Source organism: Ambystoma mexicanum, chromosome 11, assembly GCF_040938575.1.
Source record: "Ambystoma mexicanum isolate Mex_15411 chromosome 11, UKY_AmexF1_1, whole genome shotgun sequence".
Lineage (NCBI taxonomy): Eukaryota > Metazoa > Chordata > Amphibia > Caudata > Ambystomatidae > Ambystoma > Ambystoma mexicanum.
This window is the reverse complement of record NC_090934.1, coordinates 643,406,313-643,421,005: the sequence shown is the minus strand read 5'-3', so window position 1 is coordinate 643,421,005 and position 14,693 is coordinate 643,406,313. Positions and strand designations below refer to the sequence as shown.

General features: G+C 50.7%; 1 protein-coding gene across 1 annotated transcript in view; it reads right to left on the bottom strand.

The window, feature by feature from the left end:
* Window positions 1–14,693, bottom strand: part of ANO3 (anoctamin 3) — a 2,087,603-nt gene that overhangs the window by 258,244 nt on the left and 1,814,666 nt on the right. Inside the window, exon 19 of the mRNA XM_069623502.1 lies at window positions 3,496–3,553. Within this exon, the coding sequence (XP_069479603.1) occupies window positions 3,496–3,553 (58 nt within the window). The remainder of the gene's footprint in view (window positions 1–3,495; window positions 3,554–14,693) is intronic.

The window sequence follows — 14,693 nt, the reverse complement described above, 5'->3', positions numbered from 1 at the left end:
GCTTACGGGTTGTCTAGTTGCACTTTGTCTCAGAGCCGCAATATGGGAACTTGCAGGATCTTGCCAGATCAGCACATGGATGTTGCACTGGGGCCCTCCTGGACATGTCGATCTGCTTGCTGCAGTAAGTGGAGTGACCATGACTTGCTCCTCTCGGACTCTTTTCAATAGACTAGAACATGTTCTTGCCAAATGTTACAATGGATGACATGTTTGTTGAAAATGTGTTTTGCTTTTACATGGACTTTAAGGAGCCTTGGGGCACTTGACATGTCTTTGGCTACTTTGGTGAATGTAGAAGAAACTCCTGTTCCTAATGAATTCAGTTTTGAATTCTTTCATCATAAAACATTATGACTATGCAAACACAGGTTAAACGCTGATCACCCTAAACAAACTGCTTTAAAAACAAATCATCATCTGCGTGGTCAGTACATCGTACTTATGTTTATTGTTTCCTCAAATGGGATGTTACTTTATAAGGATCCAAATCAATTGCTACATTTGAAAGCTGCATCAATTTTAATTGTGGATGGAAAGGGATGTTATGTTGCAGATTCCATTTTATCATTGCAGTTCTTACAGTCGTCCTACCCTCCAGAATGTGGGGGCATCTGCGGTTAGCGGTAGTTCTGAAAAACAGAAAACCCAAATTACCCCCTCCTGCATACCTCAGGTGACGTAGCAGAGATTGAAATGAATAGTCGATAAGCAGGAGCTAAAAGCAGCTCCTGGGTACCCAGCATTAACCTGTCAATAGGAGCTCCCACGGCGGGACAATGAGCTAGTGCATAGCGTTCTGCTAGCCTAACTTCCACATAGAATGCAAACATATTTTTTTGTCATTTTTTAGGAAACCTTATTGCTTTAAATATTGTATATATGAGTCTTAATGTTTATTTATAGATTGTGCCATAGACACAGAGTTAAGTCCACATAGGTGTGTTTGTTCTGCTAACTTAATTGGAGTTGTAAAAATGCTACTCGTGTAATAACAATGTCTTACTAGTGAGTAAAAGCAGTGGCTGCGAACTCTCAAGTGGTTAATAACCACTGAACAGGTTATCAAGTCTGTTCTTTCAAGAGAGGGGCGCCCACTACCATTGTAAAACTATTTTTCAAGGAACCTGGGATTGGTAACCTTAGGTCTCCTGGGGGCAACCAGACGTGGTCTCCCTCACACTGTGCTTAGAGAGGCATCAGCTTCACCTCACTGATGATCCCCAACAAGGGTGAAACACGTGTATGGGGTTGCTGGTGGTACTCTCGTTCAGGTTGTGATTGCCATTGCATTTCGGTGCTGGACTGCCCCTGGGCAGGACAAAGACTGATATGCAAATGGATATTTCCCATCTGTGAAAGGCACAGTGAGTAAAAGCAGTGGCTGCGAACTCTCAAGTGGTTAATAACCACTGAACAGGTTATCAAGTCTGTTCTTTCGAGAGAGGGGCGCCCGCTACCATTGTAAAACTATTTTTCAAGGAACCTGGGATTGGTAACCCTAGGTCTCCTGGGGGCAACCAGACGTGGTCTCCCTCTCACTGTGCTTAGAGAGGCATCAGCTTCACCTCACTGATGATCCCCAACAAGGGTGAAACACGTGTATGGGGTTGCTGGTGGTACTCTCGTTCAGGTTGGAATTGCCATTGCATTTCGGTGCTGGACTGCCCCTGGGCAGGACAAAGACTGATATGCAAATGGATATTTCCCATCTGTGAAAGGCACAGTGAGTAAAAGCAGTGGCTGCGAACTCCCAAGTGGTTAATAACCACTGAACAGGTTATCAAGTCTGTTCTTTCGAGAGAGGGGCGCCCGCTACCATTGTAAAACAATGTCTTACTAGGCCTGCCTGTTGACACTCAATTTATAAGCACCTTGCATGTCCTTCACTGAAGTCCTGTTAAAAACAAGCTTTGGCTTCCGCATATGTTTTAAGCTTTTGACGGGCACTGCTATTAGAGACCCAGGTGCTTGCACCATTTTGCACCTGCTACCAACAATGAGCAGTTATTACTACTATGGCTCTGCCTAACAAGTGCCTTACCTGATGCCTACATACAAGTCCAAACTGTTGGCATTGCCAATGCTTGTTTTCTTCTTGATGGTTTCACCTTTGCACCTTGTAAATAACATATCCTCCCATCCCATCAGCAAACTTTTGAAAGATTTGTAACATTGACCCTACATGTTTGTCTATTAGGTACCCCCTCTAATAGAAGCCTACATGACATGATCTGGGGTGAGATTGTATCATGCTCCCTAATGGAAGCTCCTGTTAGATATTTAGAACCCGGTCTGGGATGAGCATTTATTCCTAAAACTACTTTGGCCGTCTCCCCTTTTTCTGACTGGAGTCTTCTTTTCCTGAAGTAGTCCTTTTACCACACCCTAAATGTGAGATGGTTGTTTGAATCCTATCTGGACCAGGACACAGATTGTCAGGTTTTCTATAAAAAAAGGATTGGTTATTATGTGCCTCAAATGGCAAGTCTTAATGCATCCTAAACTGTGGTGCAGATTGTTTAACTTTAGATCATCTTCTGAGCGGAAAAGCGCTCACCCACTTCCAACTTTGACATCCACCATGAGCTGAAAATGGGGGATGCAAAGACCAACATCTTTTCCTCTTTATTCCATGTCTGATTCTCAATTGTTGTGCTTATTAAATTACACATGTACAGTTAATTCATGGTTCCATGTACGATTCCTTAATTATATTTTGATCATAGTGTAGACATTGTGCGCAAGCATATTCTCTTTAAATAATGACTGTGATCAGGATGACGATGTTGAGTCATGCTTCAATTACTCTCTCTCTATAACCCTAAATATTGTTCTTAATGCAGTACTAAACACCATACTCTCGTCTTTTAGCTTGAACATCAGCATTTTGGGGAATTCTGTCTGTATTAAGTGTTACTGGGTTTTATTTTGGACACAATTGTGGAAGATCTAATCAACAATTTAACAGATTTAAATAACAAAGGAGCACCTCATTCAGCTGCATTGATATAAGAGATTTAGTGCCTGATTTGCCAACATGGGAAAATCCCATTGAAATTTATTTTGTAAATCAGGCCATTAGGGTACTCCATATGAACATCAGGGACTGGGTTAACAATCTTTATGCACCTTACTCCATCTGCCTCCACTTGAGACTTCCTCCCCTCAAAGCAACTGCAGCATGCATATGTAAGCCCACCTGCAAGGAACCATGTTTCTAAATCTCCTACTAGGGCCTGGACAAAGCTTCTGCCCTTCTAATGCAGTAGTCCACTAAACATAGCGAAACATTAAAAAGTATTCAAAAGTGTTGTCATGAAGGTTTATCATATTTCTTTGTATTTGAAAGCAGGATTATTTAACACATTTTTAGAAACGTTTTTTTTAGGATTTAAATACATAAAAATGTGCCCACCACATGAAACTAACTGTACAGTTACTATTGTTTATAATGCACATTACATGTATTGAAGCATTTTGGGTCTACCTTACCTCTTCAAGCCTCCATCTTTCAAAGAGTCTGTTATATTTTCCGGGGCGCCCTGCAAACCTGGAAAATGAAAAGAAGCTAATTAGTCTTTCAGGAGATTCTATGACTCTATCTCTCAGTCTAAACTTCGAATAATTCAATGTGGATAAGACTGCATAATTGTTTAAGTCCTGAGAGGCCTAAGACTGTTGTGTAACTATGTATGACATCAGACATTACGTTGCACATCATTATATCTTGTTAGGTAAAATGGAATTGCACAACTGGGATTGTAAAATAAATCAAAATATTACCAAATAACAGAAATTATGCCCCAGAACAATATGCTCATAGGAATGTGAGCTGTAGCAGATTTATATTACACTGCCACCATAGTGGCAGTGTAGTTATGGTTAAGTTGGTGTTTCCATAGGAAGAGCACTTTTTGGGTGGCTTATTACTACGCCTTCTCTGGACAAATCCTCACCAAACTTTGCAAAAAGAATTATATGGCCCTCTCTGAATTGTTTTGCAAAGTTTGGTGAGGATTCGTCCAGGGGGGGAAAAGTTATAGGGGGGTCCCAAAATTTCTGTTTTTTCCCATAGACTGAATGGGAACATTTTTTTGCTCGCGCCTACAGCCCAAACCGCTGGATGGATTTTCACCAAATTTGGACCAGGAGCAGCGGCTTGGTCCCGAAAGCGCAAATTTGGTGAAAATCCGTGCAGTAGTTTTTTTTAAAATGACCAAAAAGTAGGTACCCCCTCCTATGATGCCCCTTGTTGACCTCTTGTTCCACCCACCCCCCGCTCACGCCCCATGTCTCCCTTCTTTCCCCCCACCCCCCCTCATGCCCCGTATCTGTCTCCTGTTCCCCCCACCCCCCCTCATGCCCCGTGTCTGTCTCCTGTTCTCCCCGCTCATTCCCTGTGTCTCTCTCCTGTTGCCCCCCACTCATGCCCCATGTCTGTCTCCTCTACCCCCTCACTCCCCGCTTATGCCCCGTGTCTCTCTCCTGTTGCCCCCCACCACCGCTCATGCCCCGTGTCTTCCTCCTGTCCCCCCCACTCCTCGATGATGCCCTTTGTCTTCCTCCTGTTCCCTCCCACCCCCTGCTCATGCCCCATGTCTTCCTCTTGTACCCCCTCCTATGATGCCCCTTGTTGACCTCTTGTTCCACCCACCCCCCGCTCACGCCCCATGTCTCCCTTCTTTCCCCCCCACCCCCTGCTCGTGCCCTGTGTCTTCCTTTCCCCCCACTCCCCGCTCATGCCCCGTGTCTCCCTTCTCCCCACCCCACCCCCCGCTCATGCCCCGTGTCTGCACTGTTGGAACAGGACAGACACGGGGCATGAGCGGGGGTGGGGGCCCCACCTTGCCCTACCCCCGCTCATGCCCCGGGTCTCTCCTGTTCACCCCTGCTCATGCTCCGTGTCTGTCTCCCTCCTTTTCCCCCGCTCATGGCCCGTGTCTCCCCTATTCACCCCCACCCCCGCTCATGCCCCGTGTGTCTCTCCCCTCCCCTCCACCCCCCGCGTGTCTCTTCCCTCCCCCCCGCTCATACCCCGTGTGTCTCTCTCCTTCCCCCCACCCCCGCTCATGCCCCATGTCTCTCCTGTTGCCCCCACTCATGCCCCGTGTCTGTCTCCTGTTGCCCCCACCCCCCGCTCATGCCCCGTGTCTGTCTCATGTTGCCTCCCACCCCCCGCTCATGCCCCGTGTCTGTCTCCTGTTCTCCCCACCCCCCGCTCATGCCCCGTGTCTGTCTCCTGTTGCCCCCCACCCCCCGCTCATGCCCCGTGTCTGTCTCCCTCCACCCCCGCTCATGCCCCATGTCTGTCTTCTGTTCCCCCTGCTCATGCCCCATGTCTGTCTCCTGTTCCCCCCACCCCTCGCTCATGCCCTGTGTCTGTCTCCTGTACACCCCCACCCCCTGCTCATTGCCCGTGTCTCTCTCCTTTTGCCCCCTCAGCCCCCGCTCATGCCCCGTGTCTTCCTCCTGTTCCCTCCCACCCCCTGCTCATGCCCCGTGTCTTCCTCTTGTACCCCCTCCTATGATGTCCCTTGTTGACCTCTTGTTCCACCCCCCCGCTCATGCCCCATGTCTCCCTTCTTTCCCCGCAACCCCTGCTCGTGCCCTGTGTCTTCCTTTCCCCCCCACTCCCCGCTCATGCCCCGTGTCTCCCTTCTCCCCACCCCACCCCTCGCTCATGCCCCGTGTCTGCACTGTTGGAACAGGACAGACACGGGGCATGAGCGGGCGTGGGGGCCCCACCTTGCCCTACCCCCGCTCATGCCCCGGGTCTCTCCTATTCACCCCTGCTCATGCTCCGTGTCTGTCTCCCTCCTTTTCCCCTGCTCATGGCCCGTGTCTCCCCTATTCACCCCCACCCCCCGCTCATGCCCCGTGTGTCTCTCCCCTCCCCCCGCCCCCCGCTCACGCCCCGTGTGTCTCTTCCTTCCCCCCGCTCATGCCCCGTGTGTCTCTCTCCCCCCCACCCCCGTTCATGCCCCGTGTCTGTCTCCTGTTGCCTCCCACCCCCCGCTCATGCCCCGTGTCTGTCTCCTGTACTCCCCACCCCCCGCTCATGCCCCGTGTCTGTCTCCTGTTGCCCCCCAACCCCCTCACATGCCCCGTGTCTGTCTCCCTCCACCCCTGCTCATGCCCCATGTCTGTCTTCTGTTCCCCCTGCTCATGCCCCGTGTCTGTCTCCTGTTGCCCCCACACCCCCCGCTCATGCCCCGTGTCTGTCTCCTGTTCTCCCCACCCCCGCTCATGTCCCATGTCTGTCTCCTGTTGCCCCCCACTACCCCCGCTCATGCCCCGTGTCTGTCTCCTGTTCTCCCCAAACCCTGCTCATGCCCCGTGGCTGTTGTTCCCCCCACCCCCGCTCATGCCCCGTGTCTGTCTCCTGTTCCCCCCACCCCCCGTTCATGCCCCGTGTCTGTCTTCTGTTCCCCCACCCCCTGCTCATGCCCCGTGTCTCTCCTGTTGCACCCACCCCCTGCTCATGCCCTGTATCTGTCTCCTGTTGCCCCCCGCTCATGCCCCGTGTCTGTCTCCTGTTCTCCCCACCCCCCGCTCATGCCCCGTGTCTGTCTCCTGTTGCCCCCCGCTCATGCCCCGTGTCTGTCTCCTGTTGCCCCCCACTCCCCGCTCATGCCCCGTGTCTGTCTCCTGTTGCCCCCCACCCCCCGCTCATGTCCCGTGTCTGTCTCCTGTTGCCCCTCACCCCCCGCTCATGCCCCGTGTCTGTCTCCTGTTGCCCCCACCCCCTGCTCATGCCCCGTGTCTGTCTCCTGTCCTGTTGCCCTCCACCCCGCGCTCATGCCCCATGTCTATCTCCTGTTCCCCCACCTCCTGCTCATGCCCCGTGTCTCTCTCCTGTTGCCCCCCACCCCCCGCTCATGCCCCATGTCTGTCTCCTGTTCCCCCACCCGCTCATGGCCCGTGTCTCTCTCCTGTTGCCCCCCGCTCATCCACGTGTCTGTCTCCTGTTCCCCCACCCGCTCATGCCCCGTGTCTCTCTCCTGTTGCCCCCCACCCCCCGCTCATGTCCCGTGTCTGTCTCCTGTACCCCCCACCCCCTGCTCATTGCCCGGGTCTCTCTCCTGTACCCCTCCACCCCCGCTCATGCCCTGTGTCTATCTCCTTTTGCCCCCCACCCCCTGCTCATGCCCCGTGTCTGTCTCCTGTACCCCCCCAGCCCGTGCTCATGCCCCGTGTCTGTCTCCTGTACCCCCCCAGCCCCCGCTCATGCCCCGTGTCTGTCTTCTGTTCCCCCAACCCCCGCTCATGCCCCGTGTCTCTCTCCTGTTGCCCCCCACCCCCGCTCATGCCCCGTGTCTGTCTTCTGTTCCCCAAACCCCCGCTCATGCCCCGTGTCTCTCTCCTGTTGCCCCCCGATCATGCCCCGTGTCTGTCTCCTGTTCTCCCCACCCCCCCGCTCATGCCCTGTGTCTCTCCCCTGTTGGCTCCACCCCCCGCTCATGCCCCATGTCTGTCTCCTGTTGCACCCCACCCCCTGCTCATGCCCCGTGTCTCTCTGTTGTTTCCCCCACCCCCTGCTCATGCCCCGTGTCTGTCTCCTGTTCCCCCCAACCCCCGCTCATGCCCCATGTCTCTCTCCTGTTGCCCCCCACCACCGCTCATGCCCCGTGTCTTCCTCTTGTCCCCCCTCCCATGATGCCCCTTGTTTCCCTCTTGTTCCCCCACCCCCCGCTCATGCCCCGTGTCTTCCTCCTGTCCCCCCCACTCCTCGCTGATGCCCTTTGTCTTCCTCCTGTTCCCTCCCACCCCCTGCTCATGCCCCGTGTCTTCCTCTTGTACCCCCTCCTATGATGCCCCTTGTTGACCTCTTGTTCCACCCACCCCCCGCTCACGCCCCATGTCTCCCTTCTTTCCCCCCACCCCCCGCTCGTGCTCCGTGTCTTCCTTTCTCCCCCACTCCCCGCTCATGCCCTGTGTCTCCCTTCTCCCCACCCCACCCCCCGCTCATGCCCCGTGTCTGCACTGTTGGAACAGGACAGACACGGGGCATGAGCGGGGGTGGGGGCCCCACCTTGCCCTACCCCTGCTCATGCCCCGGGTCTCTCCTGTTCACCCCTGCTCATGCTCTGTGTCTGTCTCCCTCCTTTTCCCCTGCTCATGGCCCGTCTCTCCCCTATTCACCCCCACCCCCCGCTCATGCCCCGTGTGTCTCTCCACCCCACCCCCCGCTCACGCCCCGTGTGTCTCTTCCCTCCCCCCCGCTCATACCCCGTGTGTCTCTCTCCCTCCTCCCACCCCCCGCTCATGCCCCATGTCTCTCCTGTTGCCCCCGCTCATGCCCCGTGTCTGGCTCCTGTTTCCCCCCCAGCCCCCGCTCATGCCCCGTGTCTGTCTCCTGTTGCCTCCCACCCCCCGCTCCTGCCCCGTGTCTGTCTCCTGTTCTCCCCACCCCCCGCTCATGCCCTGTGTCTGTCTCCTGTTGCCCCCCACCCCCCGCTCATGCCCCGTGTCTGTCTCCCTCCACCCCCGCTCATGCCCCATGTCTGTCTTCTGTTCCCCCTGCTCATGCCCCGTGCCTGTCTCCTGTTCCCCCCACCCCTTGCTCATGCCCCGTGTCTGTCTCCTGTTGCCCCCACACCCCCCGCTCATGCCCGTGTCTGTCTCCTGTTCTCCCCATCCCCGCTCATGCCCCATGTCTGTCTCCTGTTGCCCCCCACTCCCTCCGCTCATGCCCCATGTCTGTCTCCTGTTCTCCCCAAACCCTGCTCATGCCCCGTGGCTGTTGGTCCCCCCACGCCCGCTCATGCCCCGTGTCTGTCTCCTGTTCCCCCCACCCCCCGTTCATGCCCCGTGTCTGTCTCCTGTTCCCCCCACCCCCGCTCATGCCCCGTGTCTCTCCTGTTGCCCCCACCCCCCGCTCATGCCCTGTGTCTGTCTCCTGTTGCCCCCCGCTCATGCCCCGTGTCCGTCTCCTGTTCTCCCCATCCCCCGCTCATGCCCCGTGTCTGTCTCCTGTTGCCCCCGCTCATGCCCCGTGTCTGTCTCCTGTTGCCCCCCACTCCCCGCTCATGCCCCGTGTCTGTCTCCTGTTGCCCCCCACCCCCCACTCATGTCCTGTGTCTGTCTCCTGTTGCCCCTCACCCCCCGCTCATGCCCCCTGTCTGTCTCCTGTTGCCCCCACCCCCCGCTCATGCCCCGTGTTTGTCTCCTGTTGCCCCCCACCCCCCGCTCATGCCCCATGTCTGTCTCCTGTTCCCCCACCTGCTCATGGCCCGTGTCTCTCTCCTGTGCCCCCCCGCTCATCCACGTGTCTTTCTCCTGTTCCCCCACCCGCTCATGCCCCGTGTCTCTCTCCTGTTGCCCCCCACACCCCGCTCATGCCCTGTGTCTGTCTCCTGTACCCCCCACCCCCTGCTCATTGCCTGTGTCTCTCTCCTGTACCCCCCCACCCCACGCTCATGCCCCGTGTCTCTCTCCTGTTGCCCCCCACCCCCTGCTCATGCCCCGTGTCTATCTCCTGTACCCCCCCACCCCCCGCTCATGCCCCGTTTCTCTCTCCTGTTGCCCCCTACCCCCGCTCATGCCCTGTGTCTGTCTTCTGTTCCCCCACCCCCCGCTCATGCCCCGTGTCTCTCTCCTGTTGCCCCCCGATCATGCCCCGTGTCTGTCTCTTGTTCTCCCCTCCCCCCGCTCATGCCCCGTGTCTGTGTCCTGTTCCCCCAACCCCCTGCTCCTGCCCTGTGTCTGTCTCCTGTTCTCCCCACCCCCCCGCTCATGCCCCGTGTCTGTCTCCTGTTGGCCCCAGACTCTGCTCATGCCCTGTGTCTGTCTCCTGTTGCCCCCCACCCCCCGCTCATGCCCCGTGTCTCTCTGTTGTTCCCCCCACCCCCCGCTCGTGCCCTGTGTCTGTCTCCTGTTCCCCCCACCCCCCCACTCATGCCCCGTGTCTGTCTCCTGTTCCCCCACCCACGTTCATGCCCTGTGTCTCTCTCCTGTTGCCCCCTCCTATGATGCCCCTTGTTGACCTCTGTTCCCTCCCACCCCCTGCTCATGCCCCGTGTCTTCCTCTTGTCCCCCCCTCCTATGATGCCCCTTGTTGACCTCTTGTTCCACCCACCCCCCGCTCATGCCCCATGTCTCCCTTCTTCCCCCCCACCCCCCGCTCATGCCCCGTGTCTTCCTCCCCCCACTCCCTGCTCATTCCCCGTGTCTCCCTTCTTTCCTCTCCCAACCCCCTCTCATGCCCCGTGTCTGCACTGTTGGAACAGGGCAGACACGGGGAATGAGCGGGGGTGGGGGCCCCACCTTGCCCTACCCCCGCTCATGCCCCGTGTCTCTCCTGTTCACCCCACTCCCACTCATGCTCCGTGTCTGTCTCCCTCCTTTCCCCCCCCGCTCATGGCCCGTGTCTCCCCTGTTCACCCCCACCCCCGCTCATGCCCCGTGTCTCCCTTCTTCCCCCCACCCCCTCTCATGCCCGTGTCTCCCTTCTTTCCTGCTCATTCCCCGTGTCTCCCTGCTACCCCCCACCCCCGCTCATGCCCTGTGTCTCCCTTCTTTCCCGCTCATGCCCCGTGTCTCCCTTCTTTCCTCCCCCTGCTCATGCCACGTGTCTCTCTCCTGGTCTTCCCGACCCCCCGCCAATGCCCTGTTGTGTTCTCTTTATACACCCTGCCTTCCCTTTCCTTGGTGTCCATCTTGGTAAAAGATTTTCCTTCCTACCCCGGGACGCCTGCCTGCGGTGTCCCGGTTTGGGAAGAAAAATCTTTTTTTACCACCCCGGGTTCCCACTTTGAGAACCTAGGATGCTAGTGGTCTTCCTCCATTGAAAAGGATATTATGGTTACGTTGCACTAATAAAAAAACTATGAAATTCAGTAAAAAAACTTTGTTAAAGGGACGTTATGGTTAAGTTGCGCTACTAAAAACCTAGGAAATTCAGTAAAAAAACTTTGTTAAAGGGACGTTATCGTTAAGTTGCGCTACTAAAAAACTATAAAATTCAGTGAAAAAACGTTGTTAAAAGGCATTATGGTTACAAGTAAAACCGAAAAACCCTTGAAATTCACCAGTTATGGTAAGCTAAGCAACCATAACTCGCGCCACCACCGTGCACTGCTAAGACTAACACCCACAACATCAAAGATGACATAACAAATGTCATTGATGACATCCCTGATGACATCACATGTGTATGTACTTTTCATGAAATATGTGTACAAGGGATTCTTATTATAATGTTGCGAAAAAAGTGTCAAGGATCATTGCAATAAATATCATACCCTAATTAGTGCATTGAACGATGCATTGATGTAAATAGCATTCTATTATGGGGTTCTATCTAGTATACCAAGCTACTAATGCAGAAACATAGCATTGTGTGCAGCGTAATATTCGTAATGTTAATATGTTGATTAATGAAATGATAATTGTTTTCTTAATAGATTTTTGTGTAGTGTGAAATATGTAATAAGTAGCTAATAAAACCCATATATTACATAATTGCATTACTATAGACAAAACACAAAGAGACATGAACACATACCAATATACATATACATAGGGTAAATAGCAGCTTTGAAACAGAGCAATCATTTATTTGCATGAAAATAATGCTGTCTTTAAATCTTGTGTCTTCCCTTATGTATATGTTTCATATGATGTGGCTGGATTCTAAGGGAATTACTATAAGAACCTACTTGTAGGATACGTCTACAAATAAAATACAATTTTTAGTTTCTGACTGTTACTGAAGAAAACCATGTGGCCTAGATATGTCAGCAAAAGAAAAAAGAGTGAGCCAGACATGTGATGTCATCAGTGATGTCATCAATGACATTTGTGATATCATCTTTGATGTCGTGTGTGTTAGTCTTAGCAGTGCATGGTGGTGGCGCGAGTTATGGTTGCTTAGCTTACCATAACTGGCTAATTTAAAGGGTTTTTCGATTTTAATTGGAACCATAACGTCCCTTTAACAAAGTTTTTTCACTGAATATATATATATATATATATATATATAATCAATGAAAACACTTTGTTAAAGGGACGTTATAGTTAAGTTGCGATAATAAAAACCTATCAAATTCAGCAAAAAAACTTTTTAAAAGGACGTTATGGTTACAAGTAAAATCGAAAAACCCCTGAAATTCGCCAGTTATGGTAAGCTAAGCAACCATAACGTGTGCCACCACTTTGCACTGCTAAGACTAACACCCAGGACATCAAAGATCATTGATGACATCACTGATGATTTCACATGTGTAGCCCCTTCTTTTTTGTACACTGCGATATCTACGCCAGGTGGGTTTATTTACTGACAGTCAGAACCTTAACTTTCAAAAGGTATTACATTTATAGATATTGCTATTCTCACATGTTCTTACACTACTTTCCTTAGAATTTAATCACATTTTATGATGTGCATATATAGGGGAAGAAGCAGGCCTGAAACACAACACTCATTTTTGTGTGGGAATACAATCATGTAGACAATACACAGTTGCTAATGATACTGCCTCTTGTTTGCTTACTTTACTCTCCATATATAAGCCCCATATTTGTATGCATTGTAGTATATTTATGTTTTGTGTGTATTAGTAGAAATATGTAGTAAGTGGTGCATTATTAGCTACTTAGTACATGTTTCACAGTACGGAAAAGTCGGATACAGAAGCATTCACCGTTTTATTATATAACATTGGAAAATTACAAATATAGCACCTCTGTGGTGTATGCTGCAGCCAATACCTACATTTCCGTATGAGTAGGTTTCTGTACTAGAAAGAACACTGCAATGGAATGTTATTTAAGAACACTACATTGCCTGATGAAGTATTTAGTTTATTACACATCTCCCGATAATCCCTGATACTTTTTTGCCAACATTACATTCACAACCCCTTGTATGAAAAGTAAATGCAGATGTGATGTCATCAGTGATGTCATCAATGATATTTGTGATGTCATCTTTGATGTCCGTGTTGTTAGTCTTAGCAGTGCATGGTGGTGGCGCGAATTATGGTTGCTTAGCTTACCATAACTGGCGAATTTCAGGGGTTTTTCAATTTTCCTTGTAACCGTAACGTCCTTTTAACAACATTTTTTACTGAATTTCATATGTTTTTATTAGTGCAACTTAACCATAACATCCCCTAACAAAGTTTTTTCATTGAATTTCATAGGTTTTTATTAGTGCAACTTAACCGTAACGTCCCTTTAACAAAGTTTTTTCATTGAATCTCATAGGTTTTTATTAGGCCAACTTAACCATAAAGGCACCTTAACAACGTTTATTCAGTGAATTTCATGGGTTTTTAACAGTGCATGCTATTTTCCTACAGCTTACTAATATCATACCTACCAAATATAACAATATATGTGTCCAATTTACAAAGTGTCAGCTTAACACTCCCACCTTCTAGAATCATTTATAACACTTCTTAACACTTTTTGCAACTATTTCAACTAGTTTTGCATCTGTAGACATCTACGAACATCTGACTTCATTGCGGACCTTCCGGACAGTGCCACATGACCATACACTGGCGCGTGGCATGATGACGTGTCTGAGAACCCGTCCGCACTTCACGATAAGATCTGTCCTTCGCGGACAGTTCGGAACTGCATTTTCTACTCATCTAGGAACTTTCAACTTCAAACTTTTCCTTTCACACCTCCTACACCTTTTCGTACTCATTATCCATTACCAATCTAGTACACAGTACATACTTGGAAGAATTTTTATCAAAACTGCTATTTATCTTAAAAATGGCATTAGTTATTGCCATCCCTCCTCCCCAAGAGCCACCACCACCAGCAGCTGGAGGACCTTCACAGCATAAAAAAGCGCAATACTTTCAAAGACAATGAAGAGGACTAAGAAGATGAGGTAGAGGAAGTGCCTACTTCTAGCACCAAAATCGAATCATGGGTGTGCCAATTCTTTGCTACTGTTGGGAGTGTGCCAAAGGCTAAAGCTACCAAAGTGAAATGCACTGAGTGCAATTGCACTCAGTTGCAGACTACCTCGACAGTACTCCTACGGGACCACCTCCATGTGCCGCCACACCAAATCCAATGACCGCAATGCTCTCAGGAAGGTTGTTCCTTTCTTAGGAAGTAGTAGGCTGTCTTCCTCCACTACTTTTCTGCAAACCCATCCATGTTTTATTTTTTGAAAAGTGTCAAAATATACATACATAAAATAGTCATATAATTTAGCTCTCATTTAACAAAATCTATTCAACCCTTCCACAAACATTCAAGGTTGGGTCTATTATCTTTACAAATTATTTTGTTCATACTTGTCTAATGGCAACAATGTTATAAGCCATCTAAAATGTTCAACCCCCCCCCCCATAATTTTGCCCCTCTTCACAGAATCCCACCAAACTGTGCAAACACATTCCAATCAAATCTGGGTCTTAAATCGTTTTGCAAACTTGCGTGCAGATTCATAAAACGGCACCACATTTATAAGCCTTTCAAATATTTTAAGACTGCCCCTCTAATTTTGTTCCCTCTTGGCAAAACAACACCAAACCTTGTAGAACCAATCAAGGTCATATCCAGGATGATATCATACAATTTAATGCAGTTTCATTGGGTGGCACCAAAGTTATAAGCCATCCAAAAACTGCTTTACAGCAACCCTGAAATGCAAAAATATGAATGGATGCCGCCGAACATCTGAGATGTTTGCAAACATTACAGAGCTGTCCCAGTAC